The sequence below is a fragment of the Photinus pyralis genome, unplaced genomic scaffold, assembly GCF_008802855.1.
Source record: "Photinus pyralis isolate 1611_PpyrPB1 unplaced genomic scaffold, Ppyr1.3 Ppyr1.4_LG7, whole genome shotgun sequence".
NCBI lineage: Eukaryota > Metazoa > Arthropoda > Insecta > Coleoptera > Lampyridae > Photinus > Photinus pyralis.
Genome location: NW_022170738.1, coordinates 11,905,860 through 11,929,792, shown reverse-complemented (window position 1 = coordinate 11,929,792; position 23,933 = coordinate 11,905,860). Strand labels below are relative to the sequence as shown.

General features: G+C 36.8%; 2 protein-coding genes across 3 annotated transcripts in view; both read left to right on the top strand.

The window, feature by feature from the left end:
* The first annotated feature begins 161 nt into the window (after positions 1 to 161).
* Positions 162 to 793, top strand: LOC116176497 (HIG1 domain family member 2A, mitochondrial). Its single transcript, XM_031495100.1, has 2 exons — positions 162 to 470; positions 520 to 793. Exons 1-2 carry the CDS (start codon positions 332 to 334, stop codon positions 687 to 689), a joined length of 309 nt encoding a protein of 102 aa, XP_031350960.1. The 5' UTR covers positions 162 to 331; the 3' UTR covers positions 690 to 793.
* A 5,211-nt stretch (positions 794 to 6,004) lies between these two features.
* The window catches only part of LOC116175840 (death-associated protein kinase related-like), a 78,010-nt gene continuing 60,081 nt past the window's right edge, over positions 6,005 to 23,933 (top strand). Inside the window, exon 1 of one of the 2 annotated variants that reach the window (XM_031494167.1) lies at positions 6,005 to 6,470. In XM_031494167.1, the coding sequence (XP_031350027.1) occupies positions 6,346 to 6,470 (125 nt within the window). In that variant the 5' untranslated portion in view covers positions 6,005 to 6,345. The remainder of the gene's footprint in view (positions 6,471 to 23,933) is intronic. The other variant, XM_031494166.1, reaches the window with a different exon arrangement.

Here is a 23,933-nt window from a genome sequence, read left to right as displayed (position 1 = left end):
CCATCCTCAAAGTGTTTAATTAAGTGGTAACAATTATTTTCAATTGAAGTGGTAATTAGGGGACTATTTTTACATTTTTTGAGAGTTTGGGACCAATACTATTCTTTTTGTTTTTGTATAAGCCACATTTATACTAAAAATGATTTTTTTCAATAAGATTCTCGGACTCGTTCTCAATGCAACAGTTTTCACCCCCGTAATATCATTCGGGAACGGTGTATAAAAAAAGATTTGAACTAACGGCATTTTTGTCGGATGGGATTTTAACTGTCAAAACATAACCTCAACATTTTTTCATAATTTTTATAAAAGTGAAAGCAATTTTAAAATAATGGTCGTTAAAGTTGAAAGCCCACCGCCTGAATTAGAATGGATCAAACTCAGCGACGACCTGGACAAAATGGCCCAAGCGGAAACGATGCAGGCGAAAATGAAACGTAAAATGAAGGAGAATCCTCTGGTGCCCATCGGTGAGCCGCCGATTAATGCAAATGCAAGGAGACCTATTCCGTGTTTTAGGGTGTTTGGCAACTGTCGCTGCTTTATGCTACGGCCTTTGGAGTTTTAAACAGGGCCGGCCGCAAATGTCACAAAAAATGATGAGGATGAGAATCGCAGCTCAGGGTTTTACAATTGTAGCTTTTATCGTGGGATTGGGACTTACCGCAAGAAATGCCACTAACAGATGATTTTGTTAAAATAGTTGACTTGTGTATATAGTAACACACAGATTTTGTAGTTTTTGTCATGAGAGGTAGTTTTAAGTTCCTCAAATAAATTCAATTGGCTGTTGGATTGTTTTGTGAACAGTTTGTGCCAATACAAAGTTTCTATTAATGCTTTTAACTATTGTATTTTTACTGTTTTGTGTGCTTCACTAGCTTCAAATTATTAGTAAATTGTGTAATTTTTTGTATAAAAAATATGTTCTGTCTTGTAAGCGAGATGTAAGTATCTATAGTAAAATCTAAAATATGCATGGATCTTTTCTATGTGATGCAGTCCAAAGAATCTTGCATCATAAGTCTCCTAGGGGCAAACATTTCGGAGGATTGATAAAACAGATTGAGTATCCTCACAATATAATAATAAAAAATAAACACAATTTTAAAGCGATTACCTACTCATTACAATTATACTACCTACTATCATAATTAAGTGTAAGTAATTCAGTCACTTTCATGTAATGGAATTACTGAAAATATAGTAATACCTAAACCATAACTACTAATTAGGTTATTATAGTAATTATGAAATAACAACTGCTCTTTTACCAAAGTATTTTTTTCCGGGTCGTTCTGAGACAATTTTTTTTTCGGCCCTCAAAAAAGGCAGTGTACAACCTTCCTTTTTTACCAAAAATCAACTACCTACACCAAAATTTCTCGGGAAAACACTTTTTCTAATTAATTTTGGTGCGTAGAATGCAAATCAATTCGTACTTTTTCGATCAGACTTCTCAATCAAAAGTTATAGACTAGAAACCAATTTCGAAAGAAAATTCAAAGGGCTGTAACTTTTGAACTAGTAGCCCAATCTTGGAACTGTTTGAAATTATGGATTCTACAGGCCACATTCTATAAGAAAATTTTTTTCCGGGTCGATCTGAGACAATTTTTTTTGCGGGCCTCAAAAAAAGGCAGTGTATAACCTTCCTTTTTTACCAAAAATCGACTGCACCAAAATTTCTCGGGAAAACACTTTTTCTGATTAATTTTGGTGCGTAGAATCCAAAACAATTCGTACTTTTTCGATCAGACTTCTCAATCAAAAGTTATAGACTACAAACCAATCCACAAGATAATGAAGAAACAACACATCGCGCTAGTTAGCACTACCCGAAAAGCTGCGATCCAGAGCAGGATTCTGAAATCTGACAACATGGTCAAGACTGCCTGGGCGTTCATAAATCGTAAAGCGAAGAACATCGAAAATCTCCAGATACGGACGCCAACTGGCGTTATTGACGACCCATATGATGTGGCGAACACCCTTAACGACCACTTTAAAAACTCCCCGTTGAACACCATTAAGCATATACAACGTAATGGGAACAGTCTGCACAAAATTCCCATTAATCGAAACACCATTTACCTCTCTCCATTCTGCGAAGCTGAAATAATTCAGCTCATCAACAGAAAAATAAAAAACAAAAAATCAGCCGGGCCGGACGACTTTCCGTGTTTCCTGATAAAATTAATTTCCGTCGCAATCGCCACACCATTAGCATATCTAATAAACTTGTCATTCAATACGGGCTCTTTCCCGGAATCTCTTAAATTATCAAAAGTGGTACCGGTCTACAAAAAAGGGGAGAAGGACAACGTAAACAACTTCAGACCCATATCGATAACATCTGTGCTCTCAAAAATTTTTGAGTATTGCTTCCTAGAGAGATTGGTTAACTTTATAACCAAATACAAAATACTAACGCCTCACCAATTTGGATTCAGGTCTAAAATGTCAACCTCCGATGCTCTACACTTCTTCCACGAGAAAGTGCTACAGCATATCGGCAAGAACGAATCTCCTGTTGGATTATTCTGCGATGTAACCAAGGCGTTTGACTGCATCAACCATGACCGACTCCTGCAAAAATTATCGTGTTACGGTATAAGAGGAAACGCTCTAAAGTGGCTGGAAAACTTCCTAAGGAACAGAAAGCAGTACGTCTCTTTGCCCCACAGATACAATGGTAGTACCGTTACTGCCTCTTCTGATGTCATAGAACTAAATGCTGGTACTCCCCAAGGCAGCATCTTAGCACCGCTCCTGTTCACGTTGTTCACTAACGATGTCGTGAACAACGTGAATGACTATGCGACACTCACCTTATATGCCGACGACACAACCGCTGTGGTGTCCCACCGAGAAGGGAGGGAATTAATTGCGAAATGTACAGACACTGTCGAAAGTATTGCAAACTGGTTTAATGAAAACCTACTTTTCTTAAACCAAAGTAAGACCCAATTGGTGCAATTTCACAACCATCAAAACATAAATCTCCCTCACTTTACCATACCAATATCGGGATCCACCTTGACAAACTCAACTACAGCCAAATTCCTTGGTATCACCTTAGATGAAACGTTAAGTTGGAAACCACACAATAACAACCTAATAGTTACATTAAATCGCATGTGCTACCAAGTACGCTACCTACGCTGCTACCTTGATATCAAGCAACTGCAAATGTTCTACTGCGGCTGCATCGAATCGAGGCTAAGATATGGACTATGCCTATGGGGCTCTTCTTCTTCAATGAAACAAGTCTTCACCACCCAAAAACGTATCATTAGATGCATGTGCGGAGCAAAAAGTCTACAGTCATGCAAACCACTTTTCACCCTGCTACGGATTTTACCGCTACCGTGCCTCTATATACTCGAGGTGTGCAAATTTGTATTCCTGCGTAAAGACAACCTTAAACGAAACTGTGACATACACGAACACGAAACGAGAGCTACAAGTAACCTCAGCATACCGTTTGCAAGAACAAATATTAACAAAGCCAGCCCACATATAATAGGGGTAAAAATGTTCAATAAACTCCCGTCCAAAATCAAGAACGCGCCGAAACTGTTTACCTTCACACGGCAACTCAAAATCTTCCTGTTGGCAAATTTATTTTATTCTGTGGAAGATTTCATCAGTTAAATGTTGTCAAATGTTTGTCTTTTGTGTTTAATTGACTTGTCCTATACACTTTGTTTGTCTTACAGGATGAATATATATATTATTATTATTATTACTAAAGAAACCAATTTCGAAAGAAAACTTAAAAGGGCTGTAACTTTTGAACTAGTAGCCCAATCTTGGAACTGTTTGAAATTATGGATTCTACAGGCCACATTCTATAAGAACATTTTTTTTCTGGTCGTTCTGAGACAATTTTTTTTTTCGGGCCTCAAAAAAGGCAGTGTACAACCTTCCTTTTTTACCAAAAATCGACTACACCAAAATTTCTCGGGAAAACACTTTTTCTGATTAATTTTGGTGCGTAGAATCCAAATCAATTCGTACTTTTTCGATCAGACTTCTCAATCAAAAGTTATAGACTAGAAACCAATTTCGAAAGAAAATTCAAAAGGCTGTAAATTTTGAACTAGTAGCCCAATCTTGGAACTGTGTGAATTATGGATTCTACAGGCCACATTCTATAAGAACATTTTTTTCGGGTCGTTCTGAGACAATTTTTTCTTCGGGCCTCAAAAAAGGCAATGTACAACCTTCCTTTTTTACCAAAAATCGACTACACCAAAATTTCTCGGGAAAACACTTTTTCTAATTAATTTTGGTGCGTAGAATCCAAATCAATTCGTACTTTTTCGATCACACTTCTCAATCAAAAGTTATAGACTAGTTCTCTTCAACTTCTCTTTAAGTACACTTCAAACTCCCCTTCAACATGCACATAGACATGTAGTGACCTTTTTTCCTTATTTGCTCAATGTGCCCTTTCCATGGCAGGCGAGAACCTATGATGACTCTCAAATATTTCCCTGATCTGGTCAGACCCAGTTGACGTCTTCGAAGAGTGTTCAAGGTCCGCTTTCGTTCTATTAGTAAATAAAACAATCCCAGTCCTTTCCGAGTTAACAGAGAGGCCATCGCTACTGCACCACCTGTCCACCTGTTAAAGAGACCCCTGCGTGAGTTCTTTCATGGTGTTTGGAAACTTTCCCGTTATGACGATCAGATCGTCCGCGTATCCCTGTCTAAATACGCTCCGTCCGAGAGCCTGTTTAGTACCGGGCACCACACTAGTGGAGACAACACTTCATCCTGCGAACATATAACAACATATAATGACTCTGCTTCTGAGCATGGCGCGAATCCATGTGACCCATCAATGCCAAAGCATTGCACTCTCGATATCTAGAAACTCTCCCGCCACCCCCACACCCAAATGGGCCTGTAATCCTTCCCCATGTAATATTTGGAATGTCTTGGCTTAGGTAGGTACACAAATCTCGGATTTTCCAAGAGGATTTTCAAGGTCTGAGTTCCACCCAGGTGTTCTCTTCGACCCTGGAAAAGTCCGCATGTTTACAGCGGTCCTCATATGACGCTGTTATGGCGTCGCTTAGTAATGCGAGTCAAGAGCTCGTCGACATCTTTTTCGATCTCTGAGGGCGCCCGTAATAAACGCCCCTTTTGAGGTCGATACCGAGGGATTGAGTCCCCTTGGTCGCAACGGCACTGGGTGCCTGCTTCTCTCCCTTACCTAGCGCATCCGAAGCAGTCGCTTTCGTCACAAAAGTGACGAGCGAAAACTCACGCGTGCTCTTTGAAGTTCTGCCGTTGAAATGCCCGATAGGATGCCTTATCGACGCCAAATGCAGACTCTACCGGACCGGAAGAACATCCTGGAACTATCAGGATTTTGCTGCTGGAGGCGCTTTAAGATGGTGGCCGTCTCATCCGGGAGCCCGTTTAACACCGCCTGCCTCGGAACTACTGAGGGACGGTCTTCTCCAACCAGTCCAAAGTCCATTGGTCCTCGCATTAGGTCACAATGGCACCCTGGAGATTCCAGGGGAACCCTGCCAGACTAACCTAACTCACTGGGTCTATTTCAACCACTGATGATATAATGAAGCTTAAATGAATATGATATTTGCAGATATTATGATAAGCAACTACTAAGTTTGTGATTTTAGGGGCCCAAAAAACTCTTTTTGGGTCCCCCCAGTGATATTATCCTGGAATCTGTTCATAATTTGAGGGCTGCTAGAATAATGCTCGTTGAGTTGCCTATGCGCCAGGCTACCGATTCCCCAATCGCTCATTAAAATTATAATGGCAAATTGTGATTTACAGTAGGTAATTAATGATGTAAATTTAGAAGACCGTTCGTATTGAAATGGTATCGCGGTCAAAGTGATCTGATATCAACAAATTAATAAATTTAACAATAAAATGTGGTGCGTGACTCTTCTCATAGATGTCGCCGCGCGGGTTTCGCTGGAGTCACAATAAAGAAAGGCAAATAAATGAATCAACGTTCAACAGTCGATCAGTTGCGTTGAGGCATAGCAAGCCGTTAGTTCAATTTTGGGCTTGATTGTGTTGCAACCCATGTTTTTATTATCATCTAACGATAGGTAAATTAATTTCAGTTATTGTTTTAGTGGAAAAAAAATGCAAACGAACGTTCACATATCGTTACATTACGTTAGATAAAATTCGGTTACGTTTTGAATTTGTACTTAACCTTAAATCCGATCGAAAAATAACGGAAAAGGTGTTTTTTTTTTTCAAATTTTGGAATAACAAAAGCACGTCGTTGACGTTTTAAAACGAAAGTGATAAGCAAAATTGGAAAGCGAAATAGTGATAAAAATGCTGTCGGAAATTAAGAGTTCCCGCGAAGGACTGTTAAGTATATCTTCGAAGTTATTGGGGAATCTGGTACGACAGGATCCAATCGCCGATACCTACGATGTAGAGGAAAAACCTTTCGCCAGGTTAGTTTTTATCTTATCTTTTTAATTTGTGCTCGCTAAATCGTTATCGCGGTATGTATTTACATTTTTCGCCACGTTCCAGTTTTTGTTGCAAGGGCGTAACGGGATTGATTTGCATACGGGGGTGGTTGCTGCACTGCATACCTCAGCTATTTACATTTCGCGTTGGCATCATTTTTAAACGTACTAATTGCTTGTCCAAACTACAAGAGTACTGTTTTGACAATTTTAGTACATTCACATTTTGAGAATATTCACCCCGATCCGCCGTCGCGTGAAAAGCAACAGCTGATTCCTTTGTTTTAATGTGGAGGAGCATGACACAAAACGGCCGTTATTTATGACACCCGTGTAATAAACGTAATCTACTTAAATATGTATAGGGTGAATCAATGATTATTCATCAATTACGGTAGATGGTTACGTAAGACTGAGGAGACAAACGAACAGTAATTCAAAAACTCATTACGTAGATAAATTGGATTGTAATTGGTTATTGTTTGAAATAACGGCGCTTTTGTAAACTTCGAGAGTTTCCATCGTTTTGCATTTTTGATCAACACAATTTTCGCATCCAATGACTTAAGATTTGACCAAAGGAATTTAGACCTTTCCCTGTACTTTCTTTAGTCTTGACTGTATTAAAATTAGGGAAATATTTGAAGAGATCTGAACAAAAGCCGAGCCGATTCGCGGTAATAAGAGGATATTAAGGGAAAATTCCAATCGATTAAGATTAGCATTATAAAAACCGGTAGATTTTTCCGAAACACCAAATTCTTGGGGTTCAAAGACTTTCTTGAAAAATGGTTACAAAATCGATGTATTCCCTAATCGTTGGGATCATGTCCGTGGTAAGTTCAAAGAATTTTCTTGATTATTGAAGTAAATCCCAAACAAAAAAGCCAACTTGAATTTTCTCCAATGAGCGAAAGTCGGAATGGAAAATTTTTGATTTTTTAGTTTTTCAATCGCCAAACATATTTTCCGAGATCTCCTCAAATCATCCACACTACTATGGTTAATTATTTAACAACTTTGTTGCCTTGAGAGAGGCTAGAGGGTAACGTATGAGGAGAACTTTATATAAACTGGAGGGAATTAACTTATTGGGGAATTGAAGGGTACATAAGGAGGCAAATTTAGAGAGTAACAATGAATTTTAGGGAATAATACTGGGAATAATATATGACTTCCAAGGGATAAAATAGGAATTTGTGAGAAGGTGAAAAACTTTTGGGGCACTTAAGGGCAATGTCACTGGAACTTGAGAAGAGTTGCTTAGGAGAAGATGAAGATGTTGATATAAATTACGACCTCGATTACGACATATAAAACAGTTCTTTATTAATTATTTATTAATTAACAATGTTTTGTTTTTGTAGAAATAGAAATAAAATTATGATCAATCGATACTGAGGGGGGAATTAGAAAAATATGTCAGACAGATTCTAAAAATTCCGAAAATTCAGAAAAATGCGGAACAGTCATTAAGGAAGATTAAAAAAATAGAAATAGAAATTAAATAATGATGTTGGTGCTAAGGGAGCTAGTTATAAAAATAGATGTACAAGGACAAATCATAACAATTCGCAAAGTTTACAAAATTCCAAAACCGGAATTATTTTTGGAAAATTTGGGAAAATTAAAAAAAAATATATGTTCACTTAGTAATTAAATTATTACTATTATTAGCTATTAGACAGAGGGAGATGTTTATATAAAAGTAGACGTTCAAAGCCAAATTTTAAAAATTAGAAAAAATTAAAAAGATTTAAGAAAAATCAAAAAAATATGTAGAAATAGAAATTAAATTATGATCTGTCGCTACCGAGGGGGTTGATTTATAAAAGTAGAGGTGCACAAGCACACACAAGTTGATTGGGCAATCAGAAAAATTAGAAACATTTAGGAGAATTTAAAAAAAATGTAGAAATCAAATAATGATCTGTTGGTGTTGAGGAAGTATCAATCGATACTGAGGGGAGAATTAGAAAAATATATGTATACAGACAGATTCTGAAAATTCCGAAAATTCAGAAAAATGCGGAACATTCATTAAGGAAGATTAAAAAAATAGAAATTAAATAATGATGTTGGTGCTAAGGGAGTTGGTTATAAAAATAGATGTACAAGGACAAATCATAACAATTCCCAAAGTTTACAAAATTCCAAAACCGGAATTATTTTTGGAAAATTTGGGAAAATTAAAAAAAAAAATATGTTCACTTAGTAATTAAATTATTACTATTATTAGCTATTAGACAGAGGGGGATGTTTATATAAAAGAAGACGTTCAAAGCCAAATTTTAAAAATTAGAAAAAATTAAAAAGATTTAAGAAAAATAAAAAAAAAACATGCAGAAATAGAAATTAAATTATGATCTGTCGGTACGGAGGGGGTTGATTTATAAAAGTAAGGGTACACAAGCACCCACAAGTTGATTGGGTGATCAGAAAAATTAGAAACATTCAGGAGAATTAAAAAAAATGCAGAAATCAAATAATGATCTGTTGGTGTTGAGGAAGTTGACGAGGGGAAAATCGCTGTAGAATTTTGGAGTACTCTACTAGCATTTTGTAGAATTTTTTAGATATTTTAAAACTTTTTTCCCGAGCGCACATGCACACACAATTATTTTATACAATTTTTAGAATTTTCTATTTTTTTTTAAATTCAGATTTTTGCCTTTGTTACAGTTCAGTAGCATTAAAGAAATGTTTGTTTTATTTTTACCTGCACGACTTTTTTTAATTCGAAAATCATGTGTCGATTCTAGAAGGTAACTTTAATATCTTGTGTTTTTTTCTAGATATTTTTTAAAATAAATGAAATTGCACTATTTTTTGAAATTGTACTATTTGACGTGGTTCAAAATTACCAATTTCACTCAAAGTTTCTTGAAATAGTCCACGAAGAATGTGACAACCGTTTCCCAATATTACTACGGATAAAGTAGTAGGTATCTTTTATTGGGAGTCCAGAAAACAGGCTTTTTTCCCTATGAGCGTGGCAAGCACGGAAAAGGCATTTCCCCTATCATCAATTTGAGGAGGAGAAAAACAAGCTTCTTAGGAAACATCTGTTAGAATGGATTTTGCTGCTTATTTCTAGGTTTTGGGATATACTCGCACATACTTTTTTTGATGTCAAAATTCTTAAATTTGTTCTTTCGTAGACGGGGTGTTTTGATGTTGACGAAATTTGGTATCGCTTTTACCTAGGGGAAAAACCACAGTAGGGTTTTGGTGTACATTACCTAGCATTTTTTAGAACTTCCTGAATTTTGAAAAAAAAACTTTAGAGCTTTTGTTGAATTTTTTAGAATTTGATTTAAAATTTTAGTGTACAGGGTGGTTCACATTCGTGGCTTGCCGTTGGGATCTCCGTAACGGTGAGAGGTGCGGTGTAGGTAAAATGGGAGCAAAATTGTCCCTTTTTGCGACTAAAAAAACGCTTTAAATTTTTGAAAACTTTTGAAAATAACCGAGATATCACCGAAAAACTTTGTTTTCATATTTTCAAAGGTTTTTCAGAAATTAAAAAGCGTTTTTTTAGTCGCAAAAAGAGGAACTTTGTCCCCATTTAGCCTACACTGTATCTCTCACCGTTGCGGACAACACTCGTTTGAACCACCCTGTACACACAATTATTTTGTACAATTTTTGGAGTTTTTTTAGAATTTCTTGGGAATTTCTTTTATAGTCTTAGTGTACACAAAATTTGTAATGGTTTACCTCGAGGGAAAATCATTGTAGAATGTTGGTGTACACTAAGTACTACCATTTTGCGTAACTCGAATGTAGACCAGAGGCAACTTTTTTAGTCTATTTTTGCAAATTTATTCGTAAAAAGGTAGCTTTTAATCTCACAACGGCCGGCTGGCTAGCAGCAAATGTGGACCTGTAGAAGAACGCTTGTAGAAAGACGAGGACTGTACAATGTTTATGTACCTACCGGGGCCATGTAGAAGTAATTAAAACTTTACAGGCTGGGCAATATTATGTGGGGTCGGCGACATCTGGGGTTCATCCCCGAGCGTGTTATACTAACGTGGTGATCTTTCAGTGTTATCCTTTGGGCGCCCAAAATTGTCTTAGAGCTTGAATCTCTTTTTCTCGTGTCACCAATCTTAATTGTTACATCCTGTATAGGTAACATATCGATACCGATATCAGCAGTTCAGTGGAATTGAAAAATTAAAAAGTCCAATGAGAATCATATTGTGCCATACAACATCGTGTTCGTAATAATAAAAAAAAAATAATAATAATAGACTTTTATTGAGCTAAACATGATATTAACTACATATTCTAATGAATAAAAAAAAAGCATGTTAGCTCAAAGAGGCGAAAGTTCAGACTAGTGGGCACCCAAGAGGGTACCACACTGTCTGTTCTACCACTTAACCCCATTCCATCGAGCTTTTAATACTCGACCACAAATGGCAGAATTGCATAATTTGGGTTTGTGCCAAACTTTAAGTGACTCAACAATTTCAAGTATTCCGCTGTCTATCCATAAGTAAGGTATACATTGCTTTTTTAAAAGATTTAAGAGAAGAAAACTTTGAATCAGTGAAAACGTTGTAATAGGAATTATATATTTTTGAAGCAATATAAGTGAAACATCTTTGAAAAATACTACTCGATACAGTATGTACCTTTTTCCGGTCCATATATGAAGTTGATGACGGTTTCTCAATTTTCGATTAAAGGGTTGATATCCGCAGATTCAAAGTTGATTAGAATATTTGATGTGATTCGAGTTGAATCGCCCCTAAGTCGGACCTGCTCTAACTGCGATTCAGTTTAAGAAGGGAAGCGGTTTCGAATGTCTTATTGTCTGTTTTTCCTAATATAGTACAGTCCCTCGTACAGCCCTTTTAGATCATGAGTTGAAATTAAATTTCTGCCCATGACAACATAACTGAATACATAGCTGCGGATTAACATATCAAACAAGTTAAAAAGTAATCGTAAACGATTTACATAAAGCGCATTTTCACTTGCATTCATTTCCCATTTGTAAGATGCAACTTCTATTAAAATCGTAAAAATCCGGCCACAAATATGAAAGATAGCGTTGCACATGAGCAATCCATTTTTGACATGCTATTTTAATTTCAGTTTATAACAAGAATTTCATTTCAATGCTTTTCTAAATAAGAAAGTTGGAACTGCGCATGCGCAAACCTAAATTTTGAAACTAATGTTAGATTTTCCTTTGTTCCAAGCGCCAAAGTATTAAATTTCACTTAAATGCTTCCATAGATAAAAAAAGTTGGCACTGCGCATGGGCAAAATAAAATTTTTAAACTGGCGCTAGATTTTCCTTTATTCCAAGTGCCTATGTATCAAATTTCGTTTAAATTCTTCCATAAATAAAAAAGTTGGTACTGCGCATGCGCAAAACCAAATTTTGAAATTGGCGGTTGATTTTCCTTTATTCCAAGTGTCTATGTATCAAATTTCATTCAAATACTTTTATAAGTAAAAAAGTTTGCAATTCGGTCGAGATGCGAAAAGGGCACTGTGAATTTTGAATCGATTCGATTCAACTTTTGGCATTGCATATTATATGGCTAAAGCTATGCCCATATTGAATTTCATGCAATTCAGTTCATAACTAACGCAGATGTAAAAGCGATCGAACATTTCTAAACAAAGTTATCGTTCACACGGACAGATAGATGGACAGACAGACCAACAGGCAGACGACAGATAGCAATGCAAAATTATAAACGATCTCTAGGATCGTTAATAAACGGCAAAAGTGTAAAATTATGGAACATGTAAAAAACGGTTTTTTTGTTTTTTTTACAATAACGTTTTTTGTAAGCGGTACAGAAAAAATTGCTTCCTTGGTACAAGACTCGACACCATAACGAACCAAATAGCGAAAAAAGTAGAACAATAGCTCTTAAGATAAAGAACTAGTAGCGTCGCAAAACGAGCGGACGGACGGACAAAGTGGCCACAATAGCGCATTTTTTTTTATTTTTGTGGAAATGCGCTAAAAATGACCGCGAATGTTCATCTATTAAAAACCATTGATTACGCCAAAGCGTCAGCTGATTGCGTTGATCGAAAAGTAACTGGACGCTCATTGGTCCATTTATATTCATTTCGTAGCGCGTACCAATCGAGGCAGTGGTGTGCGCATCAGCTGACGCTTTGCCGTATTCCGTTTCGGAAAAAGTTTTTGTAGGACATTATGTTCCCACATCAAATTTAAAAAGACAAAATGAGGACTATAACAAATTATGCCCCTGTGCCCAAATTCTAAAGACTCGATTTCGGATTGATTTATTGTTGATTACAATATTTGTTGTATCACAACGGCCCCGACTACGTTTATGTTTGAAAATGGAACGTGTTAGGCATTGAGCAATTCAAATTATAAGAGAAGAGCTCATTTTCTTTAGACCCATCAAAATTCGACCTAGTTTTAGTATCGAAGAGTAAAAAATTTATGACAATTTTATTGCATTTCACACAAGCGTTGTATTGTAGATCAGTGGAACTTTTATGACAACCAGATTCATCCCTCTTTAATTGCATGAAGTTGGCAAGGACACAATTCACCCCCCGATCCTCAACCCCTAATGGAGCTAACTCTTCATGCGACCCTCTCGTGCGCATCCAATGTTTGTTTTTTAGCAGTTTCTCTTCTCATTTGGCGATTTATAGTCGAACAAAAAGCGACCTCGATACGTAAATCGTCTGCCTTTGTGTTTATAAAGGACAATCGCATTGTTAGACGTTTGACATTTTTAAAGGGGAAGGTGTGCGCGCCATCGAGAGACTGTTCGTTCGATAGTTGAAATAGTTGAGCGAAGTGACCTTAAAGTGTGTAATGTTTGGAGCAAGGCCAAACGTACATAACAAATGCAACAATAATAAGGGCAATTCGAAACATAATACAAGTAGAAATACAGGATGCGAAGCGGAGAATTAATTTTCTAAAAACGGGTTCTAAGGAATTTTGTATTCGATTACCAGTAGTTGCACGTACATATCTAGACGATTACGTAGATTGTGTCAATTATTGTTTTAAAAACAGTTATTAGGGCGTGCTATAAGTAAGTGACATTCATATTCGGAATCGCTCGCTCCTTCCAATTAGAATGTTATCCGTTGAAGGTTCAAAGGGGACCGGAAGACGCGTATTAAAACTCGTAAAAGCTAATAAACTTCTTTTCTGTATTGCAATAACCTTTTTGATCTTATTCTGTACGAGCGCCGTACTGTTCGATTCCATTCAAGTTTTACGTTTATGGCGTTCCAAGAATAGCGAGATTCTGCCATACGCGCTCGTGTGCTCCTTTTGCCATCTCATTCACACCGTCTATAATTGTCGAGACGTTTGTAGGTCGTAAACAGCAAACACCATAAAAACAGAACTAAAAATATAATTACGATTTTACTATAAGGTTGTGATCGATGACGACGCGAAGCGGAGGGGGATGCCAGTAAAAAATTCTCACGCAGACCGGCGAGTTGTTGCCGCGGGGTTTGACCGTCTGACCGAGACAGTTTCGCTTCGATCGGACCGAATTCGCCATACAGAAAAAAAGTTGGAAGCGACAACAATGCGGCTCATTGATTAAGTTGGTAGAATCCAAAAACACCTGGTTTTTATGCAGCTGCATCCGCCGACGGATGATGGCCTACAAAAAAGTCGTACGTTTCGACGGGTAAACGAAGAATGGAAAAAGGAGCTCATTCATTCCTCTCGGCCACTATTAGTTTACCGTTACCATCAACATAAAAATCATTAACTTTCCCGATTAGCACCACGTGAAACGCTTTTTTTTGAAGTAAAGACGATAGCTTCATTGAGCATTAAGCCGAAGACGCGGCTTTAGATCTTTCCGAGAAGAGTTTGCGACGCTAAAGCTAATATAACGTTTCGCAGAAAGACAATCGTGAGTCCAATTACCGATTTCTAGAATGCAACCCTGTATATTTTTAGAGCGCTTTCGTTTGAAATGCGCCGAGTTTTTGGATATTCTCTCAACCCTGCAAATCTAAAGTTGTCCAAGTTGTTTTCATCTAATTGCGTGAATGTTCACCCTCCCCCTTGGTAAAATGGCAGTGTAAATACATAAATTCCTTAAATTACATGTCCCCACATATTCGAATTTGTTGTTTCACCTGTCCTGGTTGCTCTTATCTTCACCCTGAGACGGAGACAAAAATAAACTAGAAACCCATTAATCCACTGACAGACAAACATACGGTGACATAGAACGCAGACCATTTTCCAATTTCAGTTTTCGATTTCAATAATTGATTGAGGACTTATTCAAAATTTTTCCGATGCCCCTCGTCTCGTCGTGATTTATCGGAACCGAATTTTTCTGAAATGGTACAGGTAGAAGGGAATCTCATTTTGGTACAATGAGGTACATTCTTTCATTTTTGAGCCGCATGTGCTAAGGTATTTTAGCGAATATTCCGGAAATCCCGACATGCACCGAGGAGCCATGAAAAAATAATCATCGGCGATAAAGAACGAAGGCGGATGTGACGCAATCTTTCCGGGAAATATAATGTGTTTTATTCTAGAATGTTCGGGAACATTCGGGGGCACTTGAGTATAGTTAAGCACATCGAATCATGTTATGTTATAAATTATTAGTGTAAGTACATAAAGCATGTTACCAAGTATTCTGCAGTGAAGATCCGTAATTGATTCACTTCAGTCGAGCCTAAGTAAGTTCGAAGTCATAATAATGGAATTTACAATTATTGAAGATTGAAGCTTAAACATTTTAATCATCAAGTAATACGTTGAATAAATATAAACAAAATAATATACAGTGTGTTCAAGATAAGAGGACCTCCTCAATGTCCCTTTTATTTGGCCAGATACGAAGGTTTGTCAAATATAATTTTATTTATACGGGGTGTCAATTTTAAAACTTGCAGTCGGCCATATTTTCCAAACTAAAGAAGATATTGAAAATCGCGAAAAACCGTTTCGGGGGTATCGAGGGGAATCAGAATGATGTTATGAGTGACAACCCCTTAACCCCCCAGCCCTCCCTCTTCAAAATCCTAAATGGCAACCCCATACTTGTGCCACATCGTTGGAAAGCCAACTTTTGTTTTTCAACTAGAACACCTATTTTTCTTTAAGATCTTTGAAAAGAGCAATCAATTTGCTGTACAACATAAAATATGCACGTGGTTGATATAAAAATTGATATAAAAAATGGAGAAATTCGTAATTCAATATTTAGAAATGCCGTGTACTGTCAGGATGTACGGCATCTGTTGTGTTACACAGTAAAGATCTAAATGAACTTGTTCACAGTTTCGTTTCGAAGATTTACTTTAAGCGACTTAATCTCGCCGTATAACGCAAAAGACAGCGCGCATCCCGACAGCACACGGCATGCTAGATTTCATCAGGAATTTTCTACATTTTTTTTTGTATATCAATCACATGCATATTTTATGTTTCGTACAGCAAATAGATTGCTCTTTTCAAAGATCTTAAAGAAAAAGAATAACTACATCCATTTCCGGTTCAATCGGACGTAATACCGGAATTTTAATTTGCCATCGGATAGATGGTGATGTCGCTTCAAAATTATATTAGATTATAAAAAAGATTATATTATCTCTCCAAATAAAAGAAATATTGTGGTGACCCTCTTATCTCGAAGACACTGTATATACAGGGTGTTCCTGTATATATAGAAGGGACTAATTCTTTGGCGTATTTTATGACTAAAAGTTCATAGAAACATATGTCCGCATACGCTTTGTTACCGATCTACAGGATTTTTAAATTTCTTTCCATATGTCTCCTGCAGTTTTTGAGGTGTTTAGCTCAAATTTGGAATATAAGTACGCTTCCATTATTGGTTAGTTATAGTAGTGAGAATGTACAGGGTCATGTTCCATTTTTTACCCCTGATCTTTTTTTCGGTGCGCCGCTGGTCGATTATAAAATAAAAGTTATTGCTCTTTTGTAATTTTTTCTTGTCTGCGACCGTTATCGGGGGGAAAAAATAAAAAGCAATGTCCAGTAGTTCAGTAGTTATCGAAATGAAAGTAAAATTTTTAAAATGGTCCAATAGATCCTGGTTTTATTTGGACCAATCTCTTGTGTTTATTAGTGTTGACAGTTCGCATTTGAAATTCTGGTGTTTGCATGTTTATAAATTAAACATTTAAATTGTAAATTATACGGCGAATTATAACACCCTGTAGATCGGTAACGAAGCGTTTCCGAACCTATGCTTATATGAATTTTTAGTCAAAATAAGTCAAAGAATTGGCCCCTTCCGTATATACGGCATATTTAGGAACAAAATAAACAGTGTGTAAAAGCGGCCGAGGGGTGTGACCTTATACAGGCATTGGATCTGGCCCATTTTCAATAGGCTTGTTGCGTGTGGCGTATAACTGAACTGTACCTTGTGTCCTATTTTGCTTGAAACTGCACTGTATCTCAGCTGTTTTTAAAGATAGAGACTTGCGGTTTTCGCGACCCTGTACCACTTTTTTGTCAAACTTTGAATACCAGAAACACGCTTGTTCCTGGGATACAGGGTGAAAACGAAAAGTTTGACTTTTGGTACGTTAACAAATCTTACTACCCATATAAGATAGAAACTGCCTATTTTAGATATTTTTAGGTACTTAGAATCCAGTGGCGTAGTAAAAAAAAATTGGTTCACCGTTTCTGAGATTTGACCCAAAGTTGGTATATTTAAATGCAACACCCTGTACATATCTTAGCGTAAATTTTTTGCTTTATTTTTCCATATTACATTGTACAATTATGGCTTAAACAAGGGGGTTTATCACTGGATTTTTGTCTTTCGTACAAGAAATTAAGAGGCGAAATATTGAACGAAATAAGAAACTGGGAAAATACAAAGAAATTTGGGGAGGAAGTAATTTTAAGTCGAAACTGTGGGCGAAATTATGGAAATTGTGGCACTCTAAAATATGTCGATAGCTCAACTAGGACGTTGATTGATTGATAAATCTTTGTGGCCTACAAATTTCAATTCAAATATCCTGCGTAAAGTCTTGGTGGCTAAATGATGGACTTCTTCAAATTACCGGAACGGGTAGGTATCTAGTATTTTGGCCACCCAATTTAGAGCGGCCAACGCTTTCAGACTTCACAATCAGACAAAAGGGGTAAGAAAATAATAGAATTCGAAAATTTGCTATCAAAAAAGTATTAATAGGAACAGGCGGGCGGACACTGGTGCAAGGGACTAATTAATTAGTGATGTAACTTAATTCCGACCGAATTTGATAAGGTTCGATCTACTTAGCGAAAAGTAGCGCGGCATTGAAATAGTCACCGTAATGAAATTATTTAATTATTATAACGCAAGGCTAAGGAAGCGGTTTCCTCGAGCCTCCTATCGACAAATTATAAGTACAGGAAAAGAACCGATTAGTAAACGTGTTTATCGCACATTTTTTTTACGACTAATCCCACTTCGACCCACTTTTTTTTAATTACAGTCGAACCTATACAAAATTTTGTAACGTCAACTCACCGAGGAATTTCTTAAACCAATCTCGATTCCTCGAAAAATTCTTTTGTTTCCATTCCAATGCATTAGATATGCACGTATGACGTTGGGTTACGCCACCGCGATAAAGTAAAGTCTTATCAAATTCCTCGGTTTTTTTCCAGCGGCGACGAAAAAAAGGGACGCTGCTGTCGCGTTTTAATTTCGTGGCTATTTCAATTGAACTTAATTGCGATTGACCCAAAATAACAGTGCGCGTCTCTAATCTTTTTTGATTTGGTAAGCTCTCGCGGTGAGATGAGATCATACCATTAACAGCTTCCAATAATGATAATTATTATTAAATCAAGCTCTTTGGTCGTTAACTCCGTGATTGTTTTGCTCTAAATAGCGTTATCGATGATAAAAGACGACGACGTGGGGCTGAATGGAACACACAGCTTACGCAAATTGAATCACGTCTCTTTTGTTATTCGGGAAGTGAGTTGCGAAATCGGGCGATAGTCTCCTACGCCATCAAGGTCGATGAGATAAGGTGGTCAGATGATTGTTTAGTCACAACAGTAATGGCACAGTTCTGATTTGCCGTCAAAATTCTTACCAATAACACTGACACTAACTTGATGAACATGAACCAAAAGTCAACTCAACAGTAAAGGTGGAATGAAAATTGGACGAAGCTCACGTTTGCCGTGTGTCAAAAATTGATTGCTAGCAGAATTGGATATCATTTCCGATTTTCCATAATCACTACTCAAGGTAAGGGGTGGAAGCTTCCTCATTTTTTCTAGTCACTGCGCATAACTGCCCTATACCTTAAAGTCATCCCTTAAGCAGTGCCGTTCCGTAGAACGTCCCGGCCTGGTCATGCAATCATAATACCCGGCCCAAAAAATTGAAAATACTCATACTCATATTTACAAAAAAAAAATATTCTTTTATTAGTCCACTAAAAGTCAACTGAGGTTGAGTTAGCATTAATTAGCGTTTAGAAAGCAGGTAGAGTGGGTAAAGCTAAAGATAGGATGGCTTGCAGCCTTGCACTTGCGTTGTGCAGTGAGAACAATGGTAGATTTGTCGGTGACTCCAAAAAACATTTTACCTCAGTCAGACTGAATAAACAGACTATAAAGTGCCTCGTTTATTATTTTTTCGTATGTGTTTCCCGGCCCTGCATTGTCCCGGCCCGGTCAACCACTGTCCTTTCATGACCTCGACGGGACGGTACTGCCCTTAAGTGGGAGGGAATTCCGAAAGTAGCAAATTTCGTATGCAATATCGAAAATCGACTTAAAAAAGAAACGTCAAATTTAAAGAAAAAAACACGTATTTTGAAAGTTCCATCTACTATTTCACCTTCTTGGACATACCCATCTCTTGCATTCGAGAGATTTTTTGGATTGGGAAAATTCAGATTGAGGCATCAGCAGCGACGTGAAGAGTGTCTCTGTACGGAGTGGTTCAAATTTGTGGCTATCATTATAGAAGGTTAAATGCGGGCAAGTTGCCTGTTTTGTGACTAAGAAAAGGCAATTGTAATTTTTTTTTAATCTTTGAAAATAACTGTGAATCTGAATTTGTATCCTGTATATTTTAACGTAAATTTTTGGTCTTCGTTCTTATTACATTGATGTGTCACTATCTATATATTATATCATATTTTTTGAAATGTCATTTTTCTACCTTCAGCGATTTTTATTGATTGGTGTCGGTTGCCTTAGTTACCATGGATACAATAAACAAAACTAAATCTCCTTGAATACACGGCTTACTATGTATTTAAAAGCATTAAAAAAAATAGTTTTTTTCATGACTTGAATTAAAAAAAACGGATGAGACATCAATGTACCTAATCAAGAAAAATGCTCTGAATACATATTAACGCATTTCAAAATCAGGAAAAGATAATTATCGTTATTAATTCGACACGTTAATCTGGAGGCTATCATCTACTTCCTGGATTACGAACATTTGATCTTGTCCAAAGGACGCCGCACTATTTTGCAAGAATTTAAGCACGAACCAAAACGTGAGCAACACAAATGGCTCCATGATGAAAACCGAGGGCGAGTACAAATCTGGAATTTCGATAGTTCGTACCGGTTGCAATCGATAAACGACAAAAAAAAAGTTAAGTGTTTTTGGGCGCGGCAAAAATTCGTAGTGATTGCTAACGCTTTTATTTACTTCTTCTGCCTCTTTGACATATCAAATTTTGTAGCCGTAACTCTCCTCGTCCTACGCACCCATCGACCAAATCCAATATTTGAATAAAAATCTGAGGCGTTTGACCTTTCTTCCGACGTGAACGAAAAATCCATCAACGGCGCCTGACCTTGATTACGAGAGGAAAAAATTTCTCAAGGTAAAACACTTCCTATATTTGTTACCGAAAAAAAAGGCCACACAATCGACTACATTGTGCATGATCTCTCGATTACACAAAGTGCTTGGGTATCGTGCATCTGAAACGATTCTAACCTACTTTCTCTTCTACTATTTCGCGACCTTTCCATCCAGCCGGAGTACAACGAGATCAAACTTTTTCCGTTTTCGTTGTAATTTATGAAAGATCGATTAATCTCGATTTGATGACAAAAAAAAATATATAAGTCAAACGGTCAGGGCGTTTGTGTCCGATTCGAACAATAAAAGAGGCTCTTCTTCTAAGCGCATGCAACTTTCTACGTCGGGGAAAAAACTGATCAACTCGGGTAGCGCTTATCATATTTAGGTAATTCGTCTTCGAGTTGACAAGTTTCACAATTTGGTGAAAGTAATTGACCAGAAAGATTTATCTGCGACGCTTTTTCTGTTTATGCAAGACGTTCAGTTTTTACAGAAGTCGTATGTGGGTTAAAATTATAGGCCAGAAGTACGACCTTGCTCGCAGGCTGTCGTAATACTATATTAATGCATTGATCACATGATCAGTCACAGTTTTAGTCAAAAATTGGAAATGAGAGGACATAATAATGTCCAGGGGTGCCTCAAGATTCAGTCTTGGGCCCGGTACTTTTTACAAATTGCATGGTTTGATCCACTAGCATAAAATTGGGGAACATGTTATCATATTTGTGTAGTATCTCAAAATTTTAAGGTGTAATATTGACTTTGTATCATTATCTTTGGATATATGGTGTCAGTGTCAAACTAGCGACACAGATTTCGTAGATATTATTTGATAATGGGGCGTGACTACTTTAAAATCTTCATACATTGAGAATGACATAGTACTTTGGGATTTTTTATAAATGACTCAGTTCTGAATTATTAACAGCTGAAGGTAATGACCTCGGAAGGTAAATATCATTCGATCGATTAGAGTCCCCTTCGTAAGGCTCGCAATCAAAATCAGTCGCCACTTCCTTGTCGTTATTCGACTAGAAATAATTAAACGCAAACGGGTAATCGTATCTTATCGTAACTAACCCCATTACGTAACTGTAACGATCACTTTGCAAGAATACTCGCCGATTTTCGGAAAAACCTGCCAATTACGTGCGCGTTCATTGAAGAGAATAATTTAAATATTTGACAGATTAACAATGCGATGACGTCGATCGTAATCATCAATGGCCCCCTAATTTACATTCTTTGTGTATTTATGTAGTATTGCTATAAATAAACAACTAAAATTAAAGTTGTTTGTTCCCATGATAAAATGAGAGTTTCTTTAAATACGCAACAGTAGAGTGAAATGGTTATAGAATTGGCCCCCAAAATGGTCCCTTAAGGAACATCCAAAATGATATTTCATATATAACATTTCATGCCTATGATTTCGTTGAGTCCTTTGATTCCCAATTCCAATCTCATTGAACAAATGGGGTACAGGCTCGGGTACAGGGTGTCCCATTAATAATGGTCACAGGCCATATATGTATATAGAACCGTTAATTGCACAGCTTCGTGAAAAAAATTAATTTGTTAACAAAAGGGGCCAAGAGAAATCGCTGGAAATTATTTTCAAGTTTCTAGCTTCGCCGCTAGAGGGCGTACGATTCATGGTTAAGTAGAAAAATGACTTTTTCTAAAATATACCCAACAAACATGCAAAAAAAAATACATGCATAGCAATCTTGTATCAATTTTGCATTATTTTGAAGCAGCACATAGTGCTCTAGCTCATAAAATATGAGGGGTGTGGGAAGGGGAACATCTCTTTAAGGAATTGAATGTAACTTCGGATTAGGTTAACCGATTTTCACATAATATTATCTTATTGGAAAGAGGTCTCTTCGTGGAATCAGATTTTACATGAATAGAGTCTTTTTTAGTAAACGTGATGAGTGGGAGAGGGCGCGATGTGACATGACCATGAACTTTGTAGGTTTTTAGAAAATTTCAAATATAATTATAATGATATTATCAAATAAGATGAAAAAGTGAGAATATCAGTGAAAACCGCATATTGAAATCTGTTTTCTAAGCAGAGATATGGCGAAAATACGAACATTCACAAATTTTAATTGCAATATTTATATTCATCCAAGTTGGATTTGCCGATTTGAAACAAATGAACACGTAGCAACCGATAATTATGTATTGTGATATTCAAAATTTAAATCGGAGAAATACGAATTAAGTAAATAATAAAAGAAATAATAATTATAATACCACCAAGGATGGTGGGTGGAATTTTGCAGTTCCAAAATTTGACAATCACCCGAGCAATCACCTTTTGGCGCGTATTTGGAGGACTATATAAAATGTCCGATTTCCTAAGGGGTGTAGATTTTGGCAACTCCAAAGTTTCTAATTTTTTGTCGTAAAATCAAAAAAACATAATAAAGGACATATTTTCAATCAAGAATTTTAAAGAAAACATGCGAAATTAGATTTGTGAGTACTCGATTTATTCCCTTCTCACAAGATCACGACACGTTTTAACCGGACAAGATTGCAGACATTCTCGATTAACCTCGTCGAAGTTTCTGTTAAAAAAACGTAGTTAGAATGTCTATTTCAACAATAGAAGCATTTTCTTTATCTCGAAAACCTTCAGTTTTTAACGAGATAAAGCAAATCTACCGAACGAGGTGCAACCGAGCGCATTCATTTTGTGATGCGCCCACGTTTTCGTAATGGTAATTCGTTGCGGGAATATAATTGCACTCAAAAATGAAGCTGAGGTACTCTTTCGAAATGCAACAAAAAAAAACGATCGCATTATAATTATCGCACCGTCGAATTTGTGCAACGCTCTTTTGAATAGTGCAAGGCCTCGAGGCACGAAAATAGGTCGAAACTCGAAGAATCGGTCACGATAGATTTAGAAATATCTGTAACGTTAGTTCTCCGCATTATAATAAAAAAAAATTAATCTTACGTACAAGCGCAATTTTTTAGAAAGTGCAAGTAGTCACGATATATCCTTGTTGCGTTGTCGATTGTACCGCAATAATTAAACTGGAAGAAAGAAAATTTGACATTGACTAATTTTTTCTCTTTTTTGTTTCAGGTGAGTGTGTCGATTACGTCTCCGTTTAGGGAAGAATCGTAACGCGGGTAATTAAAACGTTGATCATTTCTTGTACACTTCGCTTTAATTAGTACCGGATGGGATGCTTGTTACGATTACAATCTCGACTGGATTAAGCGGCGCATTTGCTTTTATATTAATTACTTATCTAAGTAATTATTGCGAGAGTTGGGAAAAAAAGGCCGCTTCCCGTTTGAGTATTTCAAAAATGTGTAGTCTTTCGTCATTTCATAATTCTCAAAATTAATTACGCGCTTTTCGCGAACAAGTTTGGTGAAGGGATGTCTCATAGGGATTTTCAAGAATAGAAAGTGCAATACTCAAATTCTCGAATAAATTAAACCAGGTCAAATTCAAAAAAATCTCGGCGACACATTCCCCATCGCTTCCGGCGATGAACGGAAGCTTCAATTTCCCATGTCTGGATTTCTTGAACCTTAACGTACGTAATCCGTTAAT